The sequence below is a fragment of the Pelobates fuscus genome, chromosome 3, assembly GCF_036172605.1.
Source record: "Pelobates fuscus isolate aPelFus1 chromosome 3, aPelFus1.pri, whole genome shotgun sequence".
Taxonomy (NCBI): Eukaryota; Metazoa; Chordata; class Amphibia; order Anura; family Pelobatidae; genus Pelobates; species Pelobates fuscus.
The window spans coordinates 407,872,716-407,893,349 of record NC_086319.1 but is presented as its reverse complement, the minus strand read 5'-3'; the positions used below and the strand labels follow the sequence as shown (position 1 = coordinate 407,893,349).

At 36.3% G+C, this 20,634-nt stretch overlaps 1 protein-coding gene across 1 annotated transcript; it reads right to left on the bottom strand.

Moving 5' to 3' along the window:
* Positions 1–11,896: 11,896 nt before the first annotated feature.
* Positions 11,897–14,436, bottom strand: LOC134601991 (olfactory receptor 1468-like). The gene is made up of 2 exons (XM_063446494.1): positions 14,401–14,436; positions 11,897–12,823 (listed from the first exon to the last, which is right to left on the bottom strand). The coding sequence occupies exons 1-2, from the start codon at positions 14,434–14,436 to the stop codon at positions 11,897–11,899; spliced, it is 963 nt and encodes a 320-aa protein (XP_063302564.1).
* Between the last annotated feature and the right edge of the window lie 6,198 nt (positions 14,437–20,634).

Sequence of the window (20,634 nt, the reverse complement as noted above, 5' to 3'; positions counted from 1 at the left end):
TCCTATGGTATAGCCTGCCTACCGCCAACAGACTCTCCCCTAGTCTTCAATTGTTTAAGAAGTAAGAAGAAGTGCCTTAAAACCCATCACTTTAGGAAAGCTTATGGCCTCACAGACTAACCTCTACCTCCAGGGGCGGACTGACTGGTCGGGCACTTCGGACATGGTCCGAGGGCCCGGCCGGGAGGGGGGCCCGCCCGCCCCTTTAAATGCTGAAGCCGCCTGAGCGCTCTCTTAAGAGCGCTCAGGCGGCTGCAGCTTCTAACCTCCCCTCCCCTGTAGCGTGGCCGAGCTGCTCTCCAGTCCGCGGTGCCCGGCCGGAGTGAGAGGAAGGTGCACACTGAGTGTGCACCTTCCTGTCAGTCCGGCCGGGTACAGGAAACAGAAACTCCTGTTCCGCGCCTGTTTGCATGGATCACAGAGGAGTTTTCCCAAGTGTCCTCATCGATTCCGTAACCTTTCCACCTAATGAGGTACTGCAGGGAGCCACGATGGATCCGCGAATCCAGAATCTTTTGAATCTCGTATTCCTCTTCACCTTGTACCAAAATAGGATCAGGAGTAGTGAGTGCATCTCTAAGGAAAGGGTCAGGAAGATGAGGTTTGAGCAAGGAAACATGGAAGACAGGGTGAAGTTTCCAAGTAGGTGGAAGCTTCAATTTCACAACGGTACGGTTGATGATTGACAATATTCGAAAAGGACCAAGAAAGAGGGAACTCAGTTTCTTTGAAGGATGGTTGGTGGACATGTTTCTTGAGGAGAGCCAGATAAGATCACCAACTTTATAAGCTATCAAAAAACTTCTTTTGATTAGCCAATGCGAGTTTAAGATTTTCATGCAATTTAAGAAACAGGGAAGACATGTAAGAAATTTGATTTCAAACGGTGGGGTTAGATGAAGGAATGGTATGAGTGGGAAACGAAGAGGGATGAAACCCATAATTTGAGAAGAAAGTCATTTTACTACTGGTATGAACTGAATTGTTGTATGCAAATTCGGCCATAGGCAACCATGTGATCCAATCATCTTATAGGTGGGAACAATAACATCGTAAATATTGCTCTAAACATTGGTTAACTCTTTCAGTTTGCCCATTGGTTTGGGGATGATAAGCTGAAGATAGTTTGCGTTGAATATGAAGAGAAAACACAATGCATTCCAGAATTTGGAGGTGAACTGGGTTCCTCGATCTGATATGATTTCATCAGGAAGTCCATGAAGTTTCACTATATTATCGAGGAATATTTTTGAAAGTTCAGATGATGAGGGTAATTTCTTCAAGGGGATAAAATGGGACATTTTCGTGAAGCTGTCCACTACTACTAAAATGGTGGTATGATGTTGAGAAGGAGGGAGTTCTACCAAGAAGTCCATAGAAATGGATTGCCAAGACCTTTCTGGAATCGGTAGATTCAGTAATTGACCAAATGGTTGATGATGTTCAGACTTGGATCTTTGGCAGGTTGAACAAGTTTTGACATAGGATTCGATGGTGTTGTCCTGGCGAGGCCACCAATAGTATCTCTTGGATGATTCTAGGGTCTTTTTTATTCCTGGATGACCAGCCAAAGGAGAATCATGAATTAATTTGAGTACTTTATTTCTGAATACGGGAGGGATGTAAATCCTGTTATTGAAATAATAGAGACCATTTATTTTTGATAGTTTGGTTGACTTGGGAAGTTCAAGAGCATCTTCGCTTAGACCTTTTTATTCTTAAAATTTCTTTATTTGGTTTTTAACATATCACATACAAATATCTCATATAAAAATATAAATATAATTCTTCCGATATACAAATTCCCATTTATACATACTAGAACATCACACATATACAGAAACAGGACATAGTGGGATAAGAAAACAGCCTAGATGTGTTACTTTGATTATGAATATGTATTTAACAATTCATTATGATGAAACATAGAAACATAGAAACATAGAATGTGACGGCAGATAAGAACCATTCGGCCCATCTAGTCTGCCCAGTTTTCTAAATACTTTCATTAGTCCCTGGCCTTATATTATAGTTAGGATAGCCTTATGCCTATCCCACGCATGCTTAAACTCCTTTACTGTGTTAACCTCTACCACTTCAGCTGGAAGGCTATTCCATGCATCCACTACCCTCTCAGTAAAGTAATACTTCCTGATATTATTTTTAAACCTTTGTCCCTCTAATTTAAGACTATGTCCTCTTGTTGTGGTAGTTTTTCTTCTTTTAAATATAGTCTCCTCCTTTACTGTGTTGATTCCCTTTATGTATTTAAATGTTTCTATCATATCCCCCCCTATCTCGTCTTTCCTCCAAGCTATACATGTTAAGATCCTTTAACCTTTCCTGGTAAGTTTTATCCTGCAATCCATGAACCAGTTTAGTAGCCCTTCTTTGAACTCTCTCTAAGGTATCAATATCCTTCTGAAGATAGGGTCTCCAGTACTGTGTACAGTACTCCAAGTGAGGTCTCACCAGTGTTCTGTACAATGGCATGAGCACTTCCCTCTTTCTACTGCTAATACCTCTCCCTATACAACCAAGCATTCTGCTAGCATTTCCTGCTACTCTATTACATTGTCTGCCTACCTTTAAGTCATCAGAAATAATCACCCCTAAATCCCTTTCCTCAGATGTTGAGGTTAGGACTCTATCAAATATTCTGTACTCTGCCCTTGGGTTTTTACGTCCAAGATGCATTATCTTGCACTTATCCACATTAAATGTCAGTTGCCACAACTCTGACCATTTTTCTAGTTTACCTAAATCATTTTCCATTTGGCTTATCCCTCCTGGAACATCAACCCTGTTACATATCTTAGTATCATCCACAAAAAGACACACCTTACCATCAAGACCTTCTGCAATATCACTAATAAAAATATTAAAGAGAATGGGTCCAAGTACAGATCCCTGAGGTACCCCACTGGTGACAAGCCCAAGCTTCGAATATACTCCATTGACTACAACCCTCTGTTGCCTGTAGCTCAGCCACTGCCTTACCCATTCAACAATATTGGAATCCAAACTCAAAGATTGTAGTTTATTGATAAGCCTTCTATGTGCAACAGTGTCAAAACCCTTTACTGAAATCTAGGTAAGCAATGTCTACTGCACCACCCTGATCTATAATTTTAGTTACCCAATCAAAAAAATCAATAAGATTAGTTTGGCATGATCTCCCTGAAGTAAACCCATGTTGCCTCTGATCTTGAAATCCATGTGTTTTTAGATGTTCAACAATCCTATCCTTTAACATGGTTTCCATCACTTTCCCCACTACTGAAGTAAGGCTTACTGGCCTATAGTTGCCCGACTCCTCCCTATTACCTTTCTTGTGAATGGGCACAACATTCGCTAACTTCCAATCTTCTGGGACTACTCCTGTTATCAATGATTGGTTAAATAAATCTGTTAATGATTTTGATAGTACACCACTAAGCTCTTTTAATAGCTTTGGGTGTATTCCATCAGGTCCCATTGACTTATTTGTCTTTACTTTTGAGAGTTGAAATAGAACCTCTTCCTCTGTAAACTCACGTGTAATAAATGACTCATTTATCCTTTTTCTTAACTGAGGTCCCTTTCCTTCATTTTCATCTGTAAATACCGAACAAAAATATTCATTGAGGCAGTCAGCTAGACCTTTATCCTCATCTACATACCTTCCTTCTTTTGTTTTTAATCTAACTAATCCTTGTTTTACTTTTCTTTTCTCATTTATGTATCTAAAAAACGTTTTGTCCCCCTTTTTTACTGACTGTGCTATTTTCTCTTCTGTGTATGCTTTGGAAGCTCTTATAACTTGCTTAGCCTCTTTCTGCCTAATCTTATAGGTCATTCTGTCTTCCTCACTCTGGGTTTTTTTATAATTACTAAATGCTAACTTCTTTTTTTTTACTATTTTGGCCACATCTGCGGAGTACCACAGTGGTTTCTTGAATTTTTTGCTTTTACTGACAAGCCTAATGCAATTTTCTGTTGCCTTCAGTAGTGCAACTTTTAAATAATCCCATTTCTTTTGGACTCAATTTAAATTGCTCCAGTCTAATAATGACTCTTTTACACATATTCTAATTTTAGAAAAGTCTGTTTTTCTAAAGTCTAAAACTTTTGTTTTTGTGTGGTGTGACTCAGTCACTGTTCTTATATTAAACCACACTGACTGATGATCACTGGATCCTAAACTTTCACCTACAGTAATATCTGATACCAAATCTCCATTTGTTAACACTAAATCTAGTATGGCCTCTTTACGAGTTGGCTCCTCAACGACTTGTTTTAGAGACAATCCCAGTAGGGAGTTTAGAATATGTGTGCTCCTGGCACAAGTAGCTATTTTTGTTTTCCAATTCACATCAGGAAGATTAAAGTCACCCATGATGATAACTTCCCCCTTCATTGTCATTATAGCTATTTCTTCAACTAGTAGATTATCTAACTCTTCAATTTGTCCTGGGGGCCTATAAATCACACCTACACGAGTTACTGTGTGATTACCAAATTCTAACGTAACCCAAACAGACTCTATGTTCGCCTCACTAACCTTTATTAGGCTAGATTTTATGCTATCCTTTACATACAGGGCCACCCCTCCCCCTTTCTTGCCTTCCCTGTCTTTTCTATATAAAGAGTACCCTGGTATTGCTATGTCCCAGTCATTTTTCTCATTATACCATGTCTCAGTAACAGCGACTAAATCTACACTATCAGTTGCCATTATTGCCACAAGTTCATGGATCTTATTCCCTAAACTGCGAGCATTTGTAGACATGACTCTAAGCTTATCATTTTTTAACACACTTGCTACAGGCACCTTCTGTCCTTGTTTTGGGGGACAATTGGATTGATGTTTTATCACCCTTTTGCCCCCCCATCCTAGTTTAAATACATCCTAGCAAAACCTCTGAACTGCTCACTGAGAACATTTGTTCCCTTTTGAGAAAGATGCAAACCATCTTTTTTGTACAGTTTATTTCCATTCCAAACAGAGCTACCATGAGCAATAAAGCCAAATCCTTGCTCCCGACACCATTCACCAAGCCCTAGATTAGAGTCTTTGGGTACTACTGATTCCTTTCTAATAATTGTAAACATTTTTTACTCATTTCATATTTTCGTACATTCTCCTTAGTTCTAAATAATGTTTTCTCGTTCTTAAGCTGCAAAACCAATTGGTTTTCCCAATTTTTATACTCAATTGTTGTGGGATTTTTCCATTTTATGGCTATTAATATTTTTAGTGCTACAAAAGCATGGTTTACTAAGTATTGTTGGTATAGACAAAGATCAGGCCAATGTAAGTGAAGTAGAGCAGTGATTGGGGATTGTTCTATCCAAATTTTATCCCAAATATACAATTTTCTAAAGACTTCCACCCATATTTTTTTATTATTTTACAGTTCCACCATATATGTATAAAACTCCCAACTTCTGATCCACATCTCCAGCATTGGCTGGACTCCCTTTGATCGATTCTATTTAATCTGCTAGGTACCAAATACCACCGATAGCAGATTTTATAGTGTGTCTCAAATAGAATCGTATTATGGATATTTTTTTTAACTTGTGTCAACATATTGCCCCATTCTAATAGATCTATTTTTAGATTGCATTCTTGTTCCCAGCTCTTTATCTGTTTAGATGAATTAATTTTAGGGGATGATCTTATCAAGGCATAACATTTGGCCATATTTTTGTTTGGATTTTCATTTCCAAATATCTGTATTATAAGACTATTCCTACTATTATTACTGCTTGCAAGATTCTACCCCAGACAGGATTTTATCCTTAAATATCGGAAAATCTCCGTTTAGGGGAGACCAAATACTTCTGACAAAGTTAGGAAATCTTTCATTTTATCTCTTAATAATATGTCTTCTAATATTAGGATATTCCTTCCCCTCCAAGAGTCAATTTTTAAGTCGTTTATGAATACCTCTAATACACCTATCTCCATAAACCCATATAGATTTCCCAAAATTTTTAGTTTTTTTTTAATCAAAAACCATTCATTTAATAGATGGGAAAGAATTGTATTACCAATTACTTCTCCAAGCTTTTTTGGTTGCCATATAGCCCTTGTTAGTTTTAACCCATTCAGTGTTTGGGTCTCTAAACAATACCAAGCCAATTTTCGTGAGTCTATTTTTGTCAATAACTGGGTGTGATATACAATAGCGGATTTGTAATGATTTATCATGTCTGGGAAATTTACCCCTCCATGTCCTATAGTATTAGTTAATTGATCTAGGCTAATCCGCGGTCTTTTCCCCCTCCAAATAAAATTTTTAATTGACCTTTGTACAATCTCTAACCAGGGTAAGGGAATTTTTAAAGGAACCATTCTAAAGAAGTATGTCCATCTAGGAATTATATACGAATTAAATATATTTATCCTTCCCATCCAACTAAAAAATAGACAATTCCACTTTTTTAATGTTATTCCAGTGGACTTCAGTAGCTTCTTATAATTAATCTCCACTATTTTATGAATATCATCTGATATAAGTATGCCTAGATAATCAAAGCTGCCATTAGCATCTGAAAAGCCATACATCTTAAGAAATTCATCTTTCCAGTTTTTATTGCAATTTTTGAACATCACTATAGTTTTTTCTATATTTATCTTATAATTCGAGACTATACTATACTGTTCTATTTCTTTCATCAGGTTCTTAATTGACTCGGCTGGATCTGTAAGGGTCAAAATGGTGTCATCGACGTACATACTGATTTTCAATTCTCTATCTGGAGAAGGGACCCCCCTAATATTGGGATTATTTCTTATTCTAATCGCCAAGGCTTCCATAGACAATATATATAAAATAGGTGACAATGGGCACCCTTGACGAGTACCATTTTTTAAATAAAACCACTCTGAACACATATCCATTCCTACCACTCTTGCCATCGGGTTTTGATAAATAGAACCAATTGCTGAAAACATCCAGCCATCTATTCCCATTGCCTTCAGCACCCCCATCATAAATTTGCTTAGACCTTTTATGTCATCTATAAGGGACGTTAGGATTCCAATGACTGTATGAGGAGGAGTTCCAGTTACAGGAGGATCTCTCAATTCAAGATCCTGGTGAATTCTGGAAAGGGCATCTGCCTTTTTGTTTCTGGATCCGGGTCTAAAAACTATTTGAAAATTAAACCGAGAGAAGAAAAGATTCCGTCTTACTTGCCTAGCAGAGAGAGTTTTGTTGGAGTGAAGATATTCAAGGTTTTTGTGGTCAGTATATACCATTTTAGGAGTTTGTGTTCCTTCAACAAGATGTCGCCAGGTTTCTAAGACTGCTTTTATACTCAGTAATTATTTTTCTCCAATAGGGTCGTTTTTTCTCAGCAGGAGACATGGATCGTGAGAAGAAGGCAACTGGATGAAGAGGATCTTGAGGTGTTTTGTGTTGAGAGAGGACAGCTCCGATGGCTGTCTCTGAAGCATCGGTTTCCAGGACATAGAGAAATGTGGGGTTTGGAAGTTGAAGAATAGGAGCAGTTGTAAATCTTCTTTTTAATTCATCGAAGGCTTCTTGAGCCTTTTCATTACAAGTGAAAGGATGCTTTTTGCTGTTAAGTAGATTAAGTGAATGAGCTACGTCGGAGTAATTTTTAATACATTTTCTATAGAAGTTGGCAAACCCCAGAAAACGTTGTAATTCTTTTACGTTAGAAGGAATGGGCCAGTTGAGGATACAGTTGATTTTGGAACTATCCATGCTTTTCGAATGAGGTGTAATAGCGTATCCTAAAAAGGTAATTTCATTAACGTTGAAAATACATTTTTCTGGTTTAGCGTATAATTTGTGAGTTCTGAGTCTGGATAACACCCATCTCACGTGTTTTTTGTGTTCCTCTGGATTGTTAGAGTATATAAGAATGTCATCTAAATAAATGATAACACAAACATCTAGAAGATCCCTGAAGATGTAATTTATAAAGTGTTGAAAGGTTGCGGGGGCGTGTCAGAGGCCGAAAGGCATCACAAGATACTCGTAAAGGCCATATCTGGTCCGGAAAGCAGTTTTCCATTCATCGTTAGCCTTGATTCTAATAAGGTTATATGACCCACGGAGGTCAAGCTTGGTGTAGATGGTAGCTCTTTTTAACCGTTCAATCAATTCATTTATCAGGGGAAGAGGGTAACGATTTTTAACTGTTATTTTGTTTAAAGCTCTGTAATCTATGATGGGACGTATAGTCTGGTCTTTATTTCTCACAAAAAACATACTGGAAGCAGCAGGTGAGCTGGAGGGTCTAATGAACCCTTTACGGAGGTTTTCATCCAAGTAATCCTTGAGGATTTTTAGTTCTGATTCAGAAAGAGGATAGATGTGCCCAAAAGGGATGGGGGCACCAGGTATGAGGTCTATTGGACAATCATAGGGACGATGAGGTGGGAGTGTCTCAGCTTCCTTTTTACTGAATACATCTGAGAACTCAGAATAACAGGAAGGTATAATTGGTTCTTCAATAACCTGAAAGATTGGAATATGTTGTAGGCATGTTTCTTTACAATAAGCAAAACTAAAGGTGAGAGAGAAGGGAGACCAAGTAATTTGTGGGTTGTGGTTCCTTAACCAGTTGATCCCCAGTATAACCGGATAAAGAGGTGATGAGATAACATCAAATATAAGATATTCGGTATGAGTATTGTTAGTGGTCACTCTTAAAGGAATGGTTTCGTTTAGTATAGGGCCCGAGGATATGAGGGAGCCATCAATCACTCTGACAGAAACAGAAGTGCTTTTGCGAACACAAGGAATTTTATTTTTTGTTACGAAGGATGAATCGATGAACACCCCGTTTGCACCAGAATCAATAATGGCTTCAGTCGTAATTCTTTCTTTGTTCCACTGTAATATGAGAGAAATAGAGGAGAATTGAGTGGTTGATTTGGAGGGAAGTGCACTTAGTATAGAAGTGGTATAAGCATGCTTACCGCCTTTTGGACGTTTCGATAAGGGGCATTCTGAGATCACATGATCTTGTGAGGCACAATACATGCAGAGGTTTAGTAGTCATCTTCTGTTTTTCTCTTCTAGAGTGAGAGGACTTCTTATTACCCATATTTCCATAGGTTCTGTTTGTAATGATGGCTTTTCAGGCGTTTTTGAAGGACTGAATGTTTTTTTCCATAATGGACTCGAGAGAGCTTTTTCGGCCTTTCTTTCTCTAAGTCTTCTGTCAATGCTGATTGACAGTTGAATCAGAGCATTTAATGTGGTAGGGAGTTCAGTTCTAGAAAGTTCATCTTTTACTGCTTCGGATAACCCAATTCGGAACTGGTTGCGTAGGGTTATGTCATTCCATTGAGTTTCTATTGCCCATCTTTAAAATTCAGCAATGTAGTCTTCAACGGGTCTATGTTTTTGATGTAAGGTTCTAATGGTTAAATCAGCTGTAGATTGTTTGTTGGGATCTTCATAAAGAAGAGACATGGCTTCAAAAAATTCATCCAATGAGTCTAAGATGGGGTCATCGGTTTCCAAAAAGGAATGGGCCCAGGCCATAGGTTCACCTCTTAGAAAGGAGATAACTGAACAAACATTAGATCTTTCAGTGGGATAAGATCTAGGTTTTAAAGCAATCAATAATTTGCAGGAATTAAGAAACTCCCTGTATTTGGATCGATCTCCAGAAAACTTTTCGGGATTACAGACAGCAGGGTCGCTAGCCGAGTGCATAACAGTATGAGGAGTATGTGTTTGTAAGTCTCTTACATAAGTAAGAATCCGTTCATTTGTAACCTGTAGGTCTTGCATGCCTTGGGCAAGTGTATCGACTCTTTGATTCAACATAGTAAATTTAGAATCGAAATCTGCTGGATCCATTACAAAGGCTGGATTATTCTGTAATTCTTACATGTATTTAAATGGAAAACAACTGCAGATCTCTTAGGATTTTGGATTGATGACTAGGATACTAGATGATAACACAGGTGCTGTATCTTTAATTACGTATAACACAGGTACTGTATCTTTAAGTACTTAGCTGTTTGTTAAACGGAGTATGCAGCTTCTGGTATGCATGCAGTATAGAACATAGGAGTTTGCAAGTTCATGGAAACGGAGCAAAATAAGAAATGAAAGTTGCAGCAGGAATGATTAGTTTGGAGTTCGAGGTAATCAGGCTTGAGAGCAGGCTGCAGCAGGAATTATTAGCAGACTTGAGAGCAGGCTGCAGCAGGAACGATTAGCAGGCTTGAGAGCAGGTAGTCTCCTATTACGGAGTAAAAATATGACAGCTTTCAATGGAGAAAGATCAGGTTTCCCTAAGTTCTCCTCCGGGGAGGGAAGATGTTAAGCAGGATGAGGAAGGTCCAGTTACTAGCCGTGGTCGAGGAGAGGAGAAGGAGGGTCGATAGTTTTCCAGTCCGGTTCGGTGCACAAAGAAGGTTTAGAGGAATCTTGCTAGCCGGGTTGATTTCGCGGTAACGCTTTTCAATAATCCAGCATCTTGAATCTGGCGCGGTCTCATTATGTAGCGTGGGGAGACCGCGTCAGAGAAGGGGGTGTGGCTAAGCTCCGTCAACCCGGAAGAGACAATGTAATACCGGTAGTTAAGACATGACATTAACCGCCAAAGTGTTGCAAGGTTTGATACCAACTGGTGCCTTCCTCAAGCCATTTTGACTTTTGATATGCATATAGAATATAATGTTATGTCTAATTTTAAAATATTAGTAAATGATGCCTAATTTAAATGTACTTCCCTATAACTTCACCTCCACAATTACTTGAATGCCTATTTCCCTCATTATAAAGCAACATGGAGTAACTTTAAATGTTTCATGATTATTATAGTAAAAATCAATTCATATTATTATACTACAAATCTCCCAGAATGCAGTGATTATTGAAGAGACACTATAAAGTGAATAACCAATACATAAATATTAGTATATGGTGCTTATGCTGCCTTGCATCTCTGGTTTTAATGTGCCAGGGAGTTCCTTGGTTTTTGACAAAGTTATTCTAAACCATCAAATGAGCTAATGGACTATTGATGATAGCTAAAACCAGCTTGAGATCTGAGCGGGGACACATGAAAGGGCAGGCTATTTCAGCTGCTGCCCGTTCTCAGTATACTCTTGCGACCCATTTTTTGCTCCCCATAAGTTTAAAGGGTACTCCAGAAACAGATCCCTTGCACATGGTGCCTAGAGAGATATCAGCTATGCCTCACTGATGATGCCTAACAAGGCTGAAAGAAATGTCTGGGGTTGCTGTGTCTCTCGTGCAGAGAGAACTTGCTGGCATTTCGGATCTCGACTGCCTGTATGGGTGGGACCAGTCTGATATGTTTCAGAGATGTTCTCTCTGTAAAGGCACAAGATGAGCTAAAACCAGCTTTAGTTCTGAGCGGGGACCCACCGAAGGGCAGGCTATTTCAGCTGTTGTCCGTTCTCAGCATACTCTTGTGCCACGTTTTTTTGCTGAACATTAATTGTTAGCAGGTTTTTATCCCCCACCCATCATGACTCCTCTCCTGCAACTGTCAAAAATGTACCTACTAAGCCCTCATATACTTTTCTAACAACCTACTTCATACCCCTACTTTTACCCTTTGTGTCACTATACTCCACTCCCTCTAGAATGTAAGCACATTGAACAGGACCCTCCACCTCTCTATTCCTGTACTTCCAGTTGTCTGGTTACAATTACATGTCTGTTAGTCCACCCATTGTACAGCGCTACAGAATCTGATGGCGCTATATAAATAATAAAATAATAATAATAATAATTATAGTGGGTACATTGTTTTAAAAAATCAAACATAGCCAAGTTTACAGTACATTGCATTTTCATTTTCAGACGTTATTTTTTTTTTCAAGATTCAGAGGAATTCTCTTACTTTTCTATTACAAGATGGGTGATATATGTAAGTCTTAAACTTTGCAGTGCTTCATTACAGCCTCTTTGATGTCCTTGTTTCTTAGCGTGTATATAATCGGGTTAAGGATTGGTGTCACAACAGTATAGAACAGACACAGGATTTTGCTCAAAGATGCAGATTTTCCTTTAAATGGAACAGCATATGTACAGATCAGAGTGCTATAGTATATAGATACTACAGTAATATGGGAACTGCAGGTGGAGAAGGCTTTCTGCCTCCCCGTAATAGAAGGAATTCTTATAATGGTAAGGGCAATATAAATATAGGATACCATGACAATTATAAATGGAATTATTATAACAGGTCCACAAAGTATGAGAATTTCTATTTGTACTATTACGGTATCAGAACAAGAAAGCTCCAGCAACGGAGCAACATCACAGACGAAATGGTCAATGTAGTCTGGCCCACAAAATAGAAAATTGCCTATTGTTATTGGAGTAACTAGCATTAGTGATAAGCCTAATATCCAACACAGGACAATACATTTGAGGCATAAGGTTGAGTCCATCATTGAGTTATACAGTAGAGGGAAACAGATAGCTAGATATCTGTCATAAGACATGACTGTCAGAAGGAAACACTCAGAAACTGCAGAGACACCGTATAAATAAAGCTGAAAAAGGCAGCATTTCAAAGACATGGAATTCCCTTCATTATATATTATAGAAAGCATTTCAGGGACAGTGTTTGTGGTCATAAGCATGTCAGAAATGGACATTTGTGTGAGAAAGAAGTACATGGGTGAATGGAGTTTTTTGCTGACTATCACCAATACAATAATAAGGATATTTGCAAATAACGTCAGAAAGTAGATACCAAGGATTTGACTGAAGATAAAAATCCTATATCTGCCGAGATTTGGAAATCCCAAGAGAAAGACCTCAGTGATCATTGTTTGGTTCTTCATGTTCAAGAACTGTTGGTAAAGAGATACAGAACAAAATAAATGACCAAGATAATTCAGTCTCTCTGTCCTGACACATTCAATTTCTGTCCGAATGCAGGTTGATCATGATAGTGTTTTAGAGAGTTTAAGCTAAAGGCTTTGAAAATAAACGCAAGGTTCATCTAGAAGAAGCTCAAATAGATGGAATGTGTGTATGGAGGCTGTAACCATTGGACAGAGGAAATTCCATAGATGGATTCTCTAATTCAGATTCTATTTTTTTCTACTTAAGTCTGTTGTGGGATCCACCTTTTATTGCAGGCAGTTCAGGTTTAGTAAAATAATTGTATCTGGTACACCTAATGTGTTAACCAGGGGTGAGGAAGTAGGACTGGCACTGGGCCGCTCAAAAAAGAAAAATAGGAATCCACTAAAACCTATAGAAAAAATACTATGGATAAACACTGATAGTGTGTGCAGATACCAGGAACTGGCCTAGAATATGGCTGAGATAGGGTGAATATCTGGATAGGAAAGTGAGTGGGTGTGCAATGGTACTGTGCCTTTAAGAGGGAACTGATGTTTATAAAAGGTAAACGCAAGATAAATAGATAGATATACTTAAAAAGCATAAATAGGATATATCTGGATAAGAAATTTGTATCTTGTAGACATATAATTCATAAAATGAATAAATAAATGAATTTCTTTTTTTTCTTTTTTTCTCTTCTTCTCTATAACATTGTAATTATTATGCCTGCTAGATTAAATTTACCATTAATGATTTTAACCCGATTTTTATCTTCAATTATTTTATGAATTTTACAGATTGCATATATCTGCCTATCTATTTGCATATATCTGCCTGTACTTTGGTCTATTAAATGCTCTTTTATGGATTGCTGCTATACAAACTGACAAACACGGTTTTATATTTATGGAATCATATTCTGTATGTAAGAATTGGTATCATTATTCTCTGTATTTATGTATCTCTGTTTTTATTATTATGATTATTATTTTATTGTAATTTGTATTATTATTATTATTATTATTTATATCTATTTCTATTTTTATTCTGCATTTCATCTATTATTGTATATATTGTTCATATACAATGTTATTATATTTACACACAACGTATAACATGCAAAATGCTTTTATCTGATGTTTTATTAGTTGCACATGTATATAAAGCACTACTTAAGCAATGGTTCTCCATCTTCTCTGAAGAAGTAGGGGTTCACCTACGAAACGCGTAAGATTATTGGACACACATCAGGATACAGACCCAGCAGCCGTACATCATTTGAAGCCAGTACTCCTACAGGACCTGTCGGTTTTTTCTTTGCTGTATGAACACGCTGTCCTCACCGGCGGTATTATCACAAGCGGCAAGACATGTAATATACATCCATCCGAGTACAATCCGAAGGTCTCTGAATAATTCTGACTTCAATATTGACTGGTAACATCTGTATGAATTTCTTTTTTTTTCTTCATATATTTTATTCTTTGCCTAATAAACAGTTTTTTTTTATTATCATCCAGTTTCAGAACCATTGCTTTTTAGTACTGCTGTTACATTGTAACAATTTTTAGCTTACAGTTCCATATACTGTATCACTGAGTACTTTTTCCATCTGTATCTTTTTAAGACACAGAGTATACTATTTAGTACAAGTGCCAGCCATTCTGTTTCATAGCAGTAATAGAGGCATCTGCACTGCACAGTTCTGCTTCGGACACAAACTTATCCTTTCTTTTTATTTTTTTATTTTTTTTTATTTTTTTTCATTCATTCACGTATTCATTTATTTATTTATTCATTTTATGTATTATATGTCTTCAAGATACCAATTTCTTATCCAGATATATCCTATTTATGCTTTTTAAGTATATCTATCTATTTATCTTGCGTTTACCTTTTATAAACATCAGTTCCCTCTTAAAGGCACAGTACCATTGCACACCCACTCACTTTCCTATCCAGATGTTCACCCTATCTCAGCCATATTCTCCTGGTATCTGCACACACTATCGGTGTTTATCCATAGTTCAGGTTTAGTGTTTAGTGATTTTTTTTATTTTATTTGAAACACAGTCTGCTCTATATTTCACTCTTACTATGGATGCATATATTCATGTGACTACAATGATATATATCAGTACAAATAGTAAAAGTGGTTATAATAGTAGCATTTAGTAATATGTCTGGCTAATACACAGATACAGATTGATATCCTGATATCCTGCAATACTAGTGTTTCATTTTGTTGTACATATATCACAAGTAGTTTAATTACTTTTCCTACATTCCCAGAATCCAGGCAACCCTTTTTATGGAAGCAAAACATCCATTTTAAACAAGGGACACAATCTCTGAAAAAAAAGTGATAGCACTCTATACTGCTTTTAACAAACCATTATTTTTGGAAAGATTTTCTTACCCTTACCTTTGCTTCTAACAAATTCTGAAATAAGAATTAAATGAGCATAGCACCTCCTACATTCATACATAGTAAGCAACCACAGTTACAGCCTTGGCATACTAATCTAATGATACTAATACATACTAATCTAATGATACTAATACATACTAATCTAACGATACTAATACATACTAATCTAACGATACTGATACATACTAATCTAACGATACTAATACATACTAATCTAACGATACTAATACATACTAATCTAACGATACTAATACATACTAATCTAACGATACTAATACATACTAATCTAACGATACTAATACATACTAATCTAACGATACTGATACATACTAATCTAACGATACTAATACATACTAATCTAACGATACTAATACATACTAATCTAACGATACTAATACATACTAATCTAACGATACTAATACATACTAATCTAACGATACTAATACATACTAATCTAACGATACTAATACATACTAATCTAACGATACTAATACATACTAATCTAACGATACTAATACATACTAATCTAACGATACTAATACATACTAATCTAACGATACTAATACATACTAATCTAACGATACTAATACATACTAATCTAACGATACTAATACATACTAATCTAACGATACTAATACATACTAATCTAACGATACTAATACATACTAATCTAACGATACTAATACATACTAATCTAACGATACTAATACATACTAATCTAATGATACTAATACATACTAATCTAATGATACTAATACATACTAATCTAACGATACTAATACATACTAATCTAACGATACTAATACATACTAATCTAATGATACTAATACATACTAATCTAATGATACTAATACATACTAATCTAATGATACTAATACATACTAATCTAACGATACTAATACATACTAATCTAACGATACTGATACATACTAATCTAACGATACTAATACATACTAATCTAATGATACTAATACATACTAATCTAATGATACTAATACATACTAATCTAACGATACTAATACATACTAATCTAACGATACTAATACATACTAATCTAATGATACTAATACATACTAATCTAATGATACTGATACATACTAATCTAACGATACTGATACATACTAATCTAACGATACTAATACATACTAATCTAACGATACTAATACATACTAATCTAACGATACTAATACATACTAATCTAATGATACTAATACATACTAATCTAATGATACTAATACATACTAATCTAACGATACTGATACATACTAATCTAATGATACTGATACATACTAATCTAACGATACTAATACATACTAATCTAATGATACTAATACATACTAATCTAATGATACTAATACATACTAATCTAACGATACTGATACATACTAATCTAATGATACTAATACATACTAATCTAATGATACTAATACATACTAATCTAACGATACTAATACATACTAATCTAACGATACTAATACATACTAATCTAATGATACTAATACATACTAATCTAACGATACTAATACATACTAATCTAATGATACTAATACATACTAATCTAATGATACTAATACATACTAATCTAATGATACTAATACATACTAATCTAACGATACTAATACATACTAATCTAACGATACTAATACATACTAATCTAATGATACTAATACATACTAATCTAACGATACTAATACATACTAATCTAACGATACTAATACATACTAATCTAACGATACTAATACATACTAATCTAACGATACTGATACATACTAATCTAACGATACTAATACATACTAATCTAACGATACTAATACATACTAATCTAACGATACTAATACATACTAATCTAACGATACTAATACATACTAATCTAACGATACTAATACATACTAATCTAACGATACTGATACATACTAATCTAACGATACTAATACATACTAATCTAACGATACTGATACATACTAATCTAACGATACTAATACATACTAATCTAACGATACTGATACATACTAATCTAATGAGGACTTGCAAATAGAAAATCCCTCTAAAATGTCTACTGATCTGCATTATAGTCATAAAAAATGCAAGTAAAACTATAGATTATTATTTGTAATTGTATTTAATTAAAAGGAGCAAGCAAACAATATGAAAATTAATTACTTAACCATGTAGGACAATTGTAGAGACAGACACATTCACAGAAGCTTACAATCTACATGGATATCACTGGAGAAGATCACAAAGTCCTTAGATGCATCTTAATTCATGTCATTAAAATAACAAGAACAAGCTTCTGGGCATCCATGAAGATCGTGTTGAGTTTGTGATAGTCAGAGTTCAAACAAATCCTTAATATACACATTAAAATCCATAGACACCTATTTGTGACTCCCTAATGTGACTGACAAATGTCTAGAGAGTAAATAACACGCACTTTTCAAAATCCCCAATTGTAAATAAATATATTTAAATATTTTCTTCTTTCATTATATGCAAATATTCTTAAAAACACCCAATACATGACTATGAACTATTAAAAGATCCACAAAATCTCTACAGCAGTAAATTGTAGATAGACTTCTCTATTTTCCATTATAATTTTCAGTGGAAATATCTAATACAATTTTTTCAATTTGATATAACATGATTTTTAAGCAACTGAACAGGTCCTCAGGAATTAGGCAGAAATGCAATGGCCCTTCTTTTTTTCTAGCAATACTCAATGTCACTGTGTTGTATTCCTCGAAATGCAAAAATTACGGCTATACAACACATTTTCTAATTATCCCTTAACGTTTCTATATCATGTGTACACATGGTGAATGTACTCTTGTGTAGAATAACATTAATTATATCTTTACAGTTTGCTGTGTAAAAGGCTGCATAGCCACAGACCGGTCAGAGTGCCAATGACAACCCCTGTCCACCACCAAAAGCACCTTCAATGGGTACGTGAGCATCAGAACTGGATCATGGAGAAAAGGTTGCTTGGTCTGATGTACCATATTTTCTATTAGAGTAAGTGTATGGCCCGGTGCGTGTGCATCATTTATTGGGGGAAGAGATGGAAGTAGGATGCACTATGGGAAGAAGGCAGGCTGGTGCTGGTGGTGCCATTGTTTTTATCTGAACAATGTTTTCCTGGGAAACCTTGGTTCCTGGCATTCATGTTAATGTTATGTTGACACATACCACCTACCTAGAGATTGTTGCAGGCCACATACACCCCTTTGTGGCAATGGTATTCCCTGGTGGCAAATGCATTTTAGTTTGGGTGGCAAATGCATTTTGCCACACTGCAAAAAATGTTCAGGAATGGATGAGGAGCATGACAAAGAGTGACAAAGAGTTTAAGGTGTTGCCATGGCCTCCAAACTAGCCAGATCACAATCTGATTGAGCATCGGTGGGATGTTCTGGAACAACAAATCTGATTCATGGAGGCCCCACCTTGCAAATTGAAGAACTTAAATAATCTGCTGCTAATGACTTGGTGCCAGATAACAGAGGACATGTTAGAGGTCTTGTGGATGTTGTAGCTGATCAGTGTAGGCTTAGAACACTGAGATGTAGGATAATGTGGCCAGAATTAGTTATCATGAGTCTATTCAGCACAATATTAAGCAGCTCTGTCACAAAATTTTTTATTTATGTATATTGCTGTACCAGTGCCCTAGCGTAGCCCCACGTACAGTGAGGGAAAACAGTATTTGATCCCATGCTGATTTTGAGCATTTGCCCACTGACAAAGAAATGATTGATCTATTATTTTAATGGTAGGTGTATTTTAACAGTGAGAGACATATTAGCAAAAAAAAAATTCAAAAAAGTTATAAATTGATTTGCATGTCAATGAGGGAAATACGTATTTGACCCCTTTGACATAGTAAAACCCAAGTTGGCAATCACAGAGGTCAAACTTTTTTGTAGTTGGCCACCAAGTTTGCACACATCTCAGGATGGATTTTGTCCCACTCCTCTTTTAATTGTAAATATGTAAATATTAAATAAATTTGTGGACTTTTATTTTAGGAAGTGCAAACAGAATTTTACTGAATTTTACTGAGTTTTAATATTGTCCTCTAAAATGTGAAATGATGATTTTAGGTAATTTGTTTTACATATGTTTATAATTGACATGTCTGGGCTCTTGAGCTCATTAAGCCCTAGGTTATGATCTACATAAGACAGACCGGAAGTGACATCAGAAATATGCCAGCAATTATGCGTGCATGCGACCAGGAAGGGACCTTCTCCTGTCTGCTGCTCGCACAAGTATGGCCAACTCACGCTTGTAGGACTTCTCACGGGTGGCTCCCCTCCTATGGTATAGTCTGCCTACCACCAACAGACTCTCCCCTAGTCTTCAATTGTTTAAGAAGTAAGAAGAAGTGCCTTAAAACCCATCACTTTAGGAAAGCTTATGGCCTCCCAGACTAACCTCTACCTCATATAATTGTTTCTTGCTCTTTCCTAAAGGGCAACACTCTACTCTCTCCTCCAGCTCTGATTCACTTCCACCTTATTTGATTGCTATTTTCGGTCCTATTGTGTTTCACACCCCATCTCCTATGGACTGTCAGCTCGCTTGAGCATGGTCCTCTTCAACTTATTGTACCTGTAAGTTTTCTTGTAATTGTCCTATTTATAGTTAAATCTCCACTCCTATAATATTGTAAAGCGCTACAGAATCTGTTGGTGCTATATAAATGACAATAATAATAATAATAATATAGGTTTGGCACCCCTATCGCCCCATTACTTTTCAATGTTTCCATAGGTATCCTTGGTCGTTTATTAGCATGTTTGAATTTGTTTATATGTAATTGTATCTCTCTCAGGAGTGGTTTGGGAAAAGGAGTGGTAATGTTCAGAATATGTATAAACATTATGGTAATCATTTTTACCGAGGCATTACCCCCCTACCAGGAAATGTCGTAATTTGCCAACCTATCATATTCCGAGGATTTGATTCTATACTGTCTTTAAATTATATGTGGTTGTTTTATAAATCCTAATACTCAGGTAGTGGATATATTGTATCCTTTAGTCAAATCTATATTTTTCCTTTTACCAGATTAGGTAAGCTTCTTGAATATTGAGAGCCAGTACCTAAGGTATTTATTTTTTGTTGATGAGGGAACTTCAGCCCATCATGTGTTGGTGTCAGAAAAATATTCAGGGTATCTCTGCGGTACACCTCCCAGGTGTTCTGAATACCATGGCAGACTACCTGAGCCGGTAACTATAGACAAGAGCGAGTGGCAGCTAAGCCCTGTTGTATTTCAGGAGCTGGTTCTTATCTTGGGAACTCCACAGATAAACCTCATGGCAACAGCCCAGAACACCCAAGTCGAAGCATTCTTCTCGAGATTGGTCG

What these genes read in the sequence shown, in the direction of transcription:
- LOC134601991 (XM_063446494.1), bottom strand. Translation starts at nt 14,436, where the DNA reads ATGGAAAAAGTACTCAGTGATACAGTATATGGAACT. An exon ending in GTGATACAGTATATGGAACT is followed by an intron (nt 12,824 to 14,400) that starts GTAAGCTAAAAA and finishes CTTTACCAACAG; the next exon opens with TTCTTGAACATGAAGAACCA.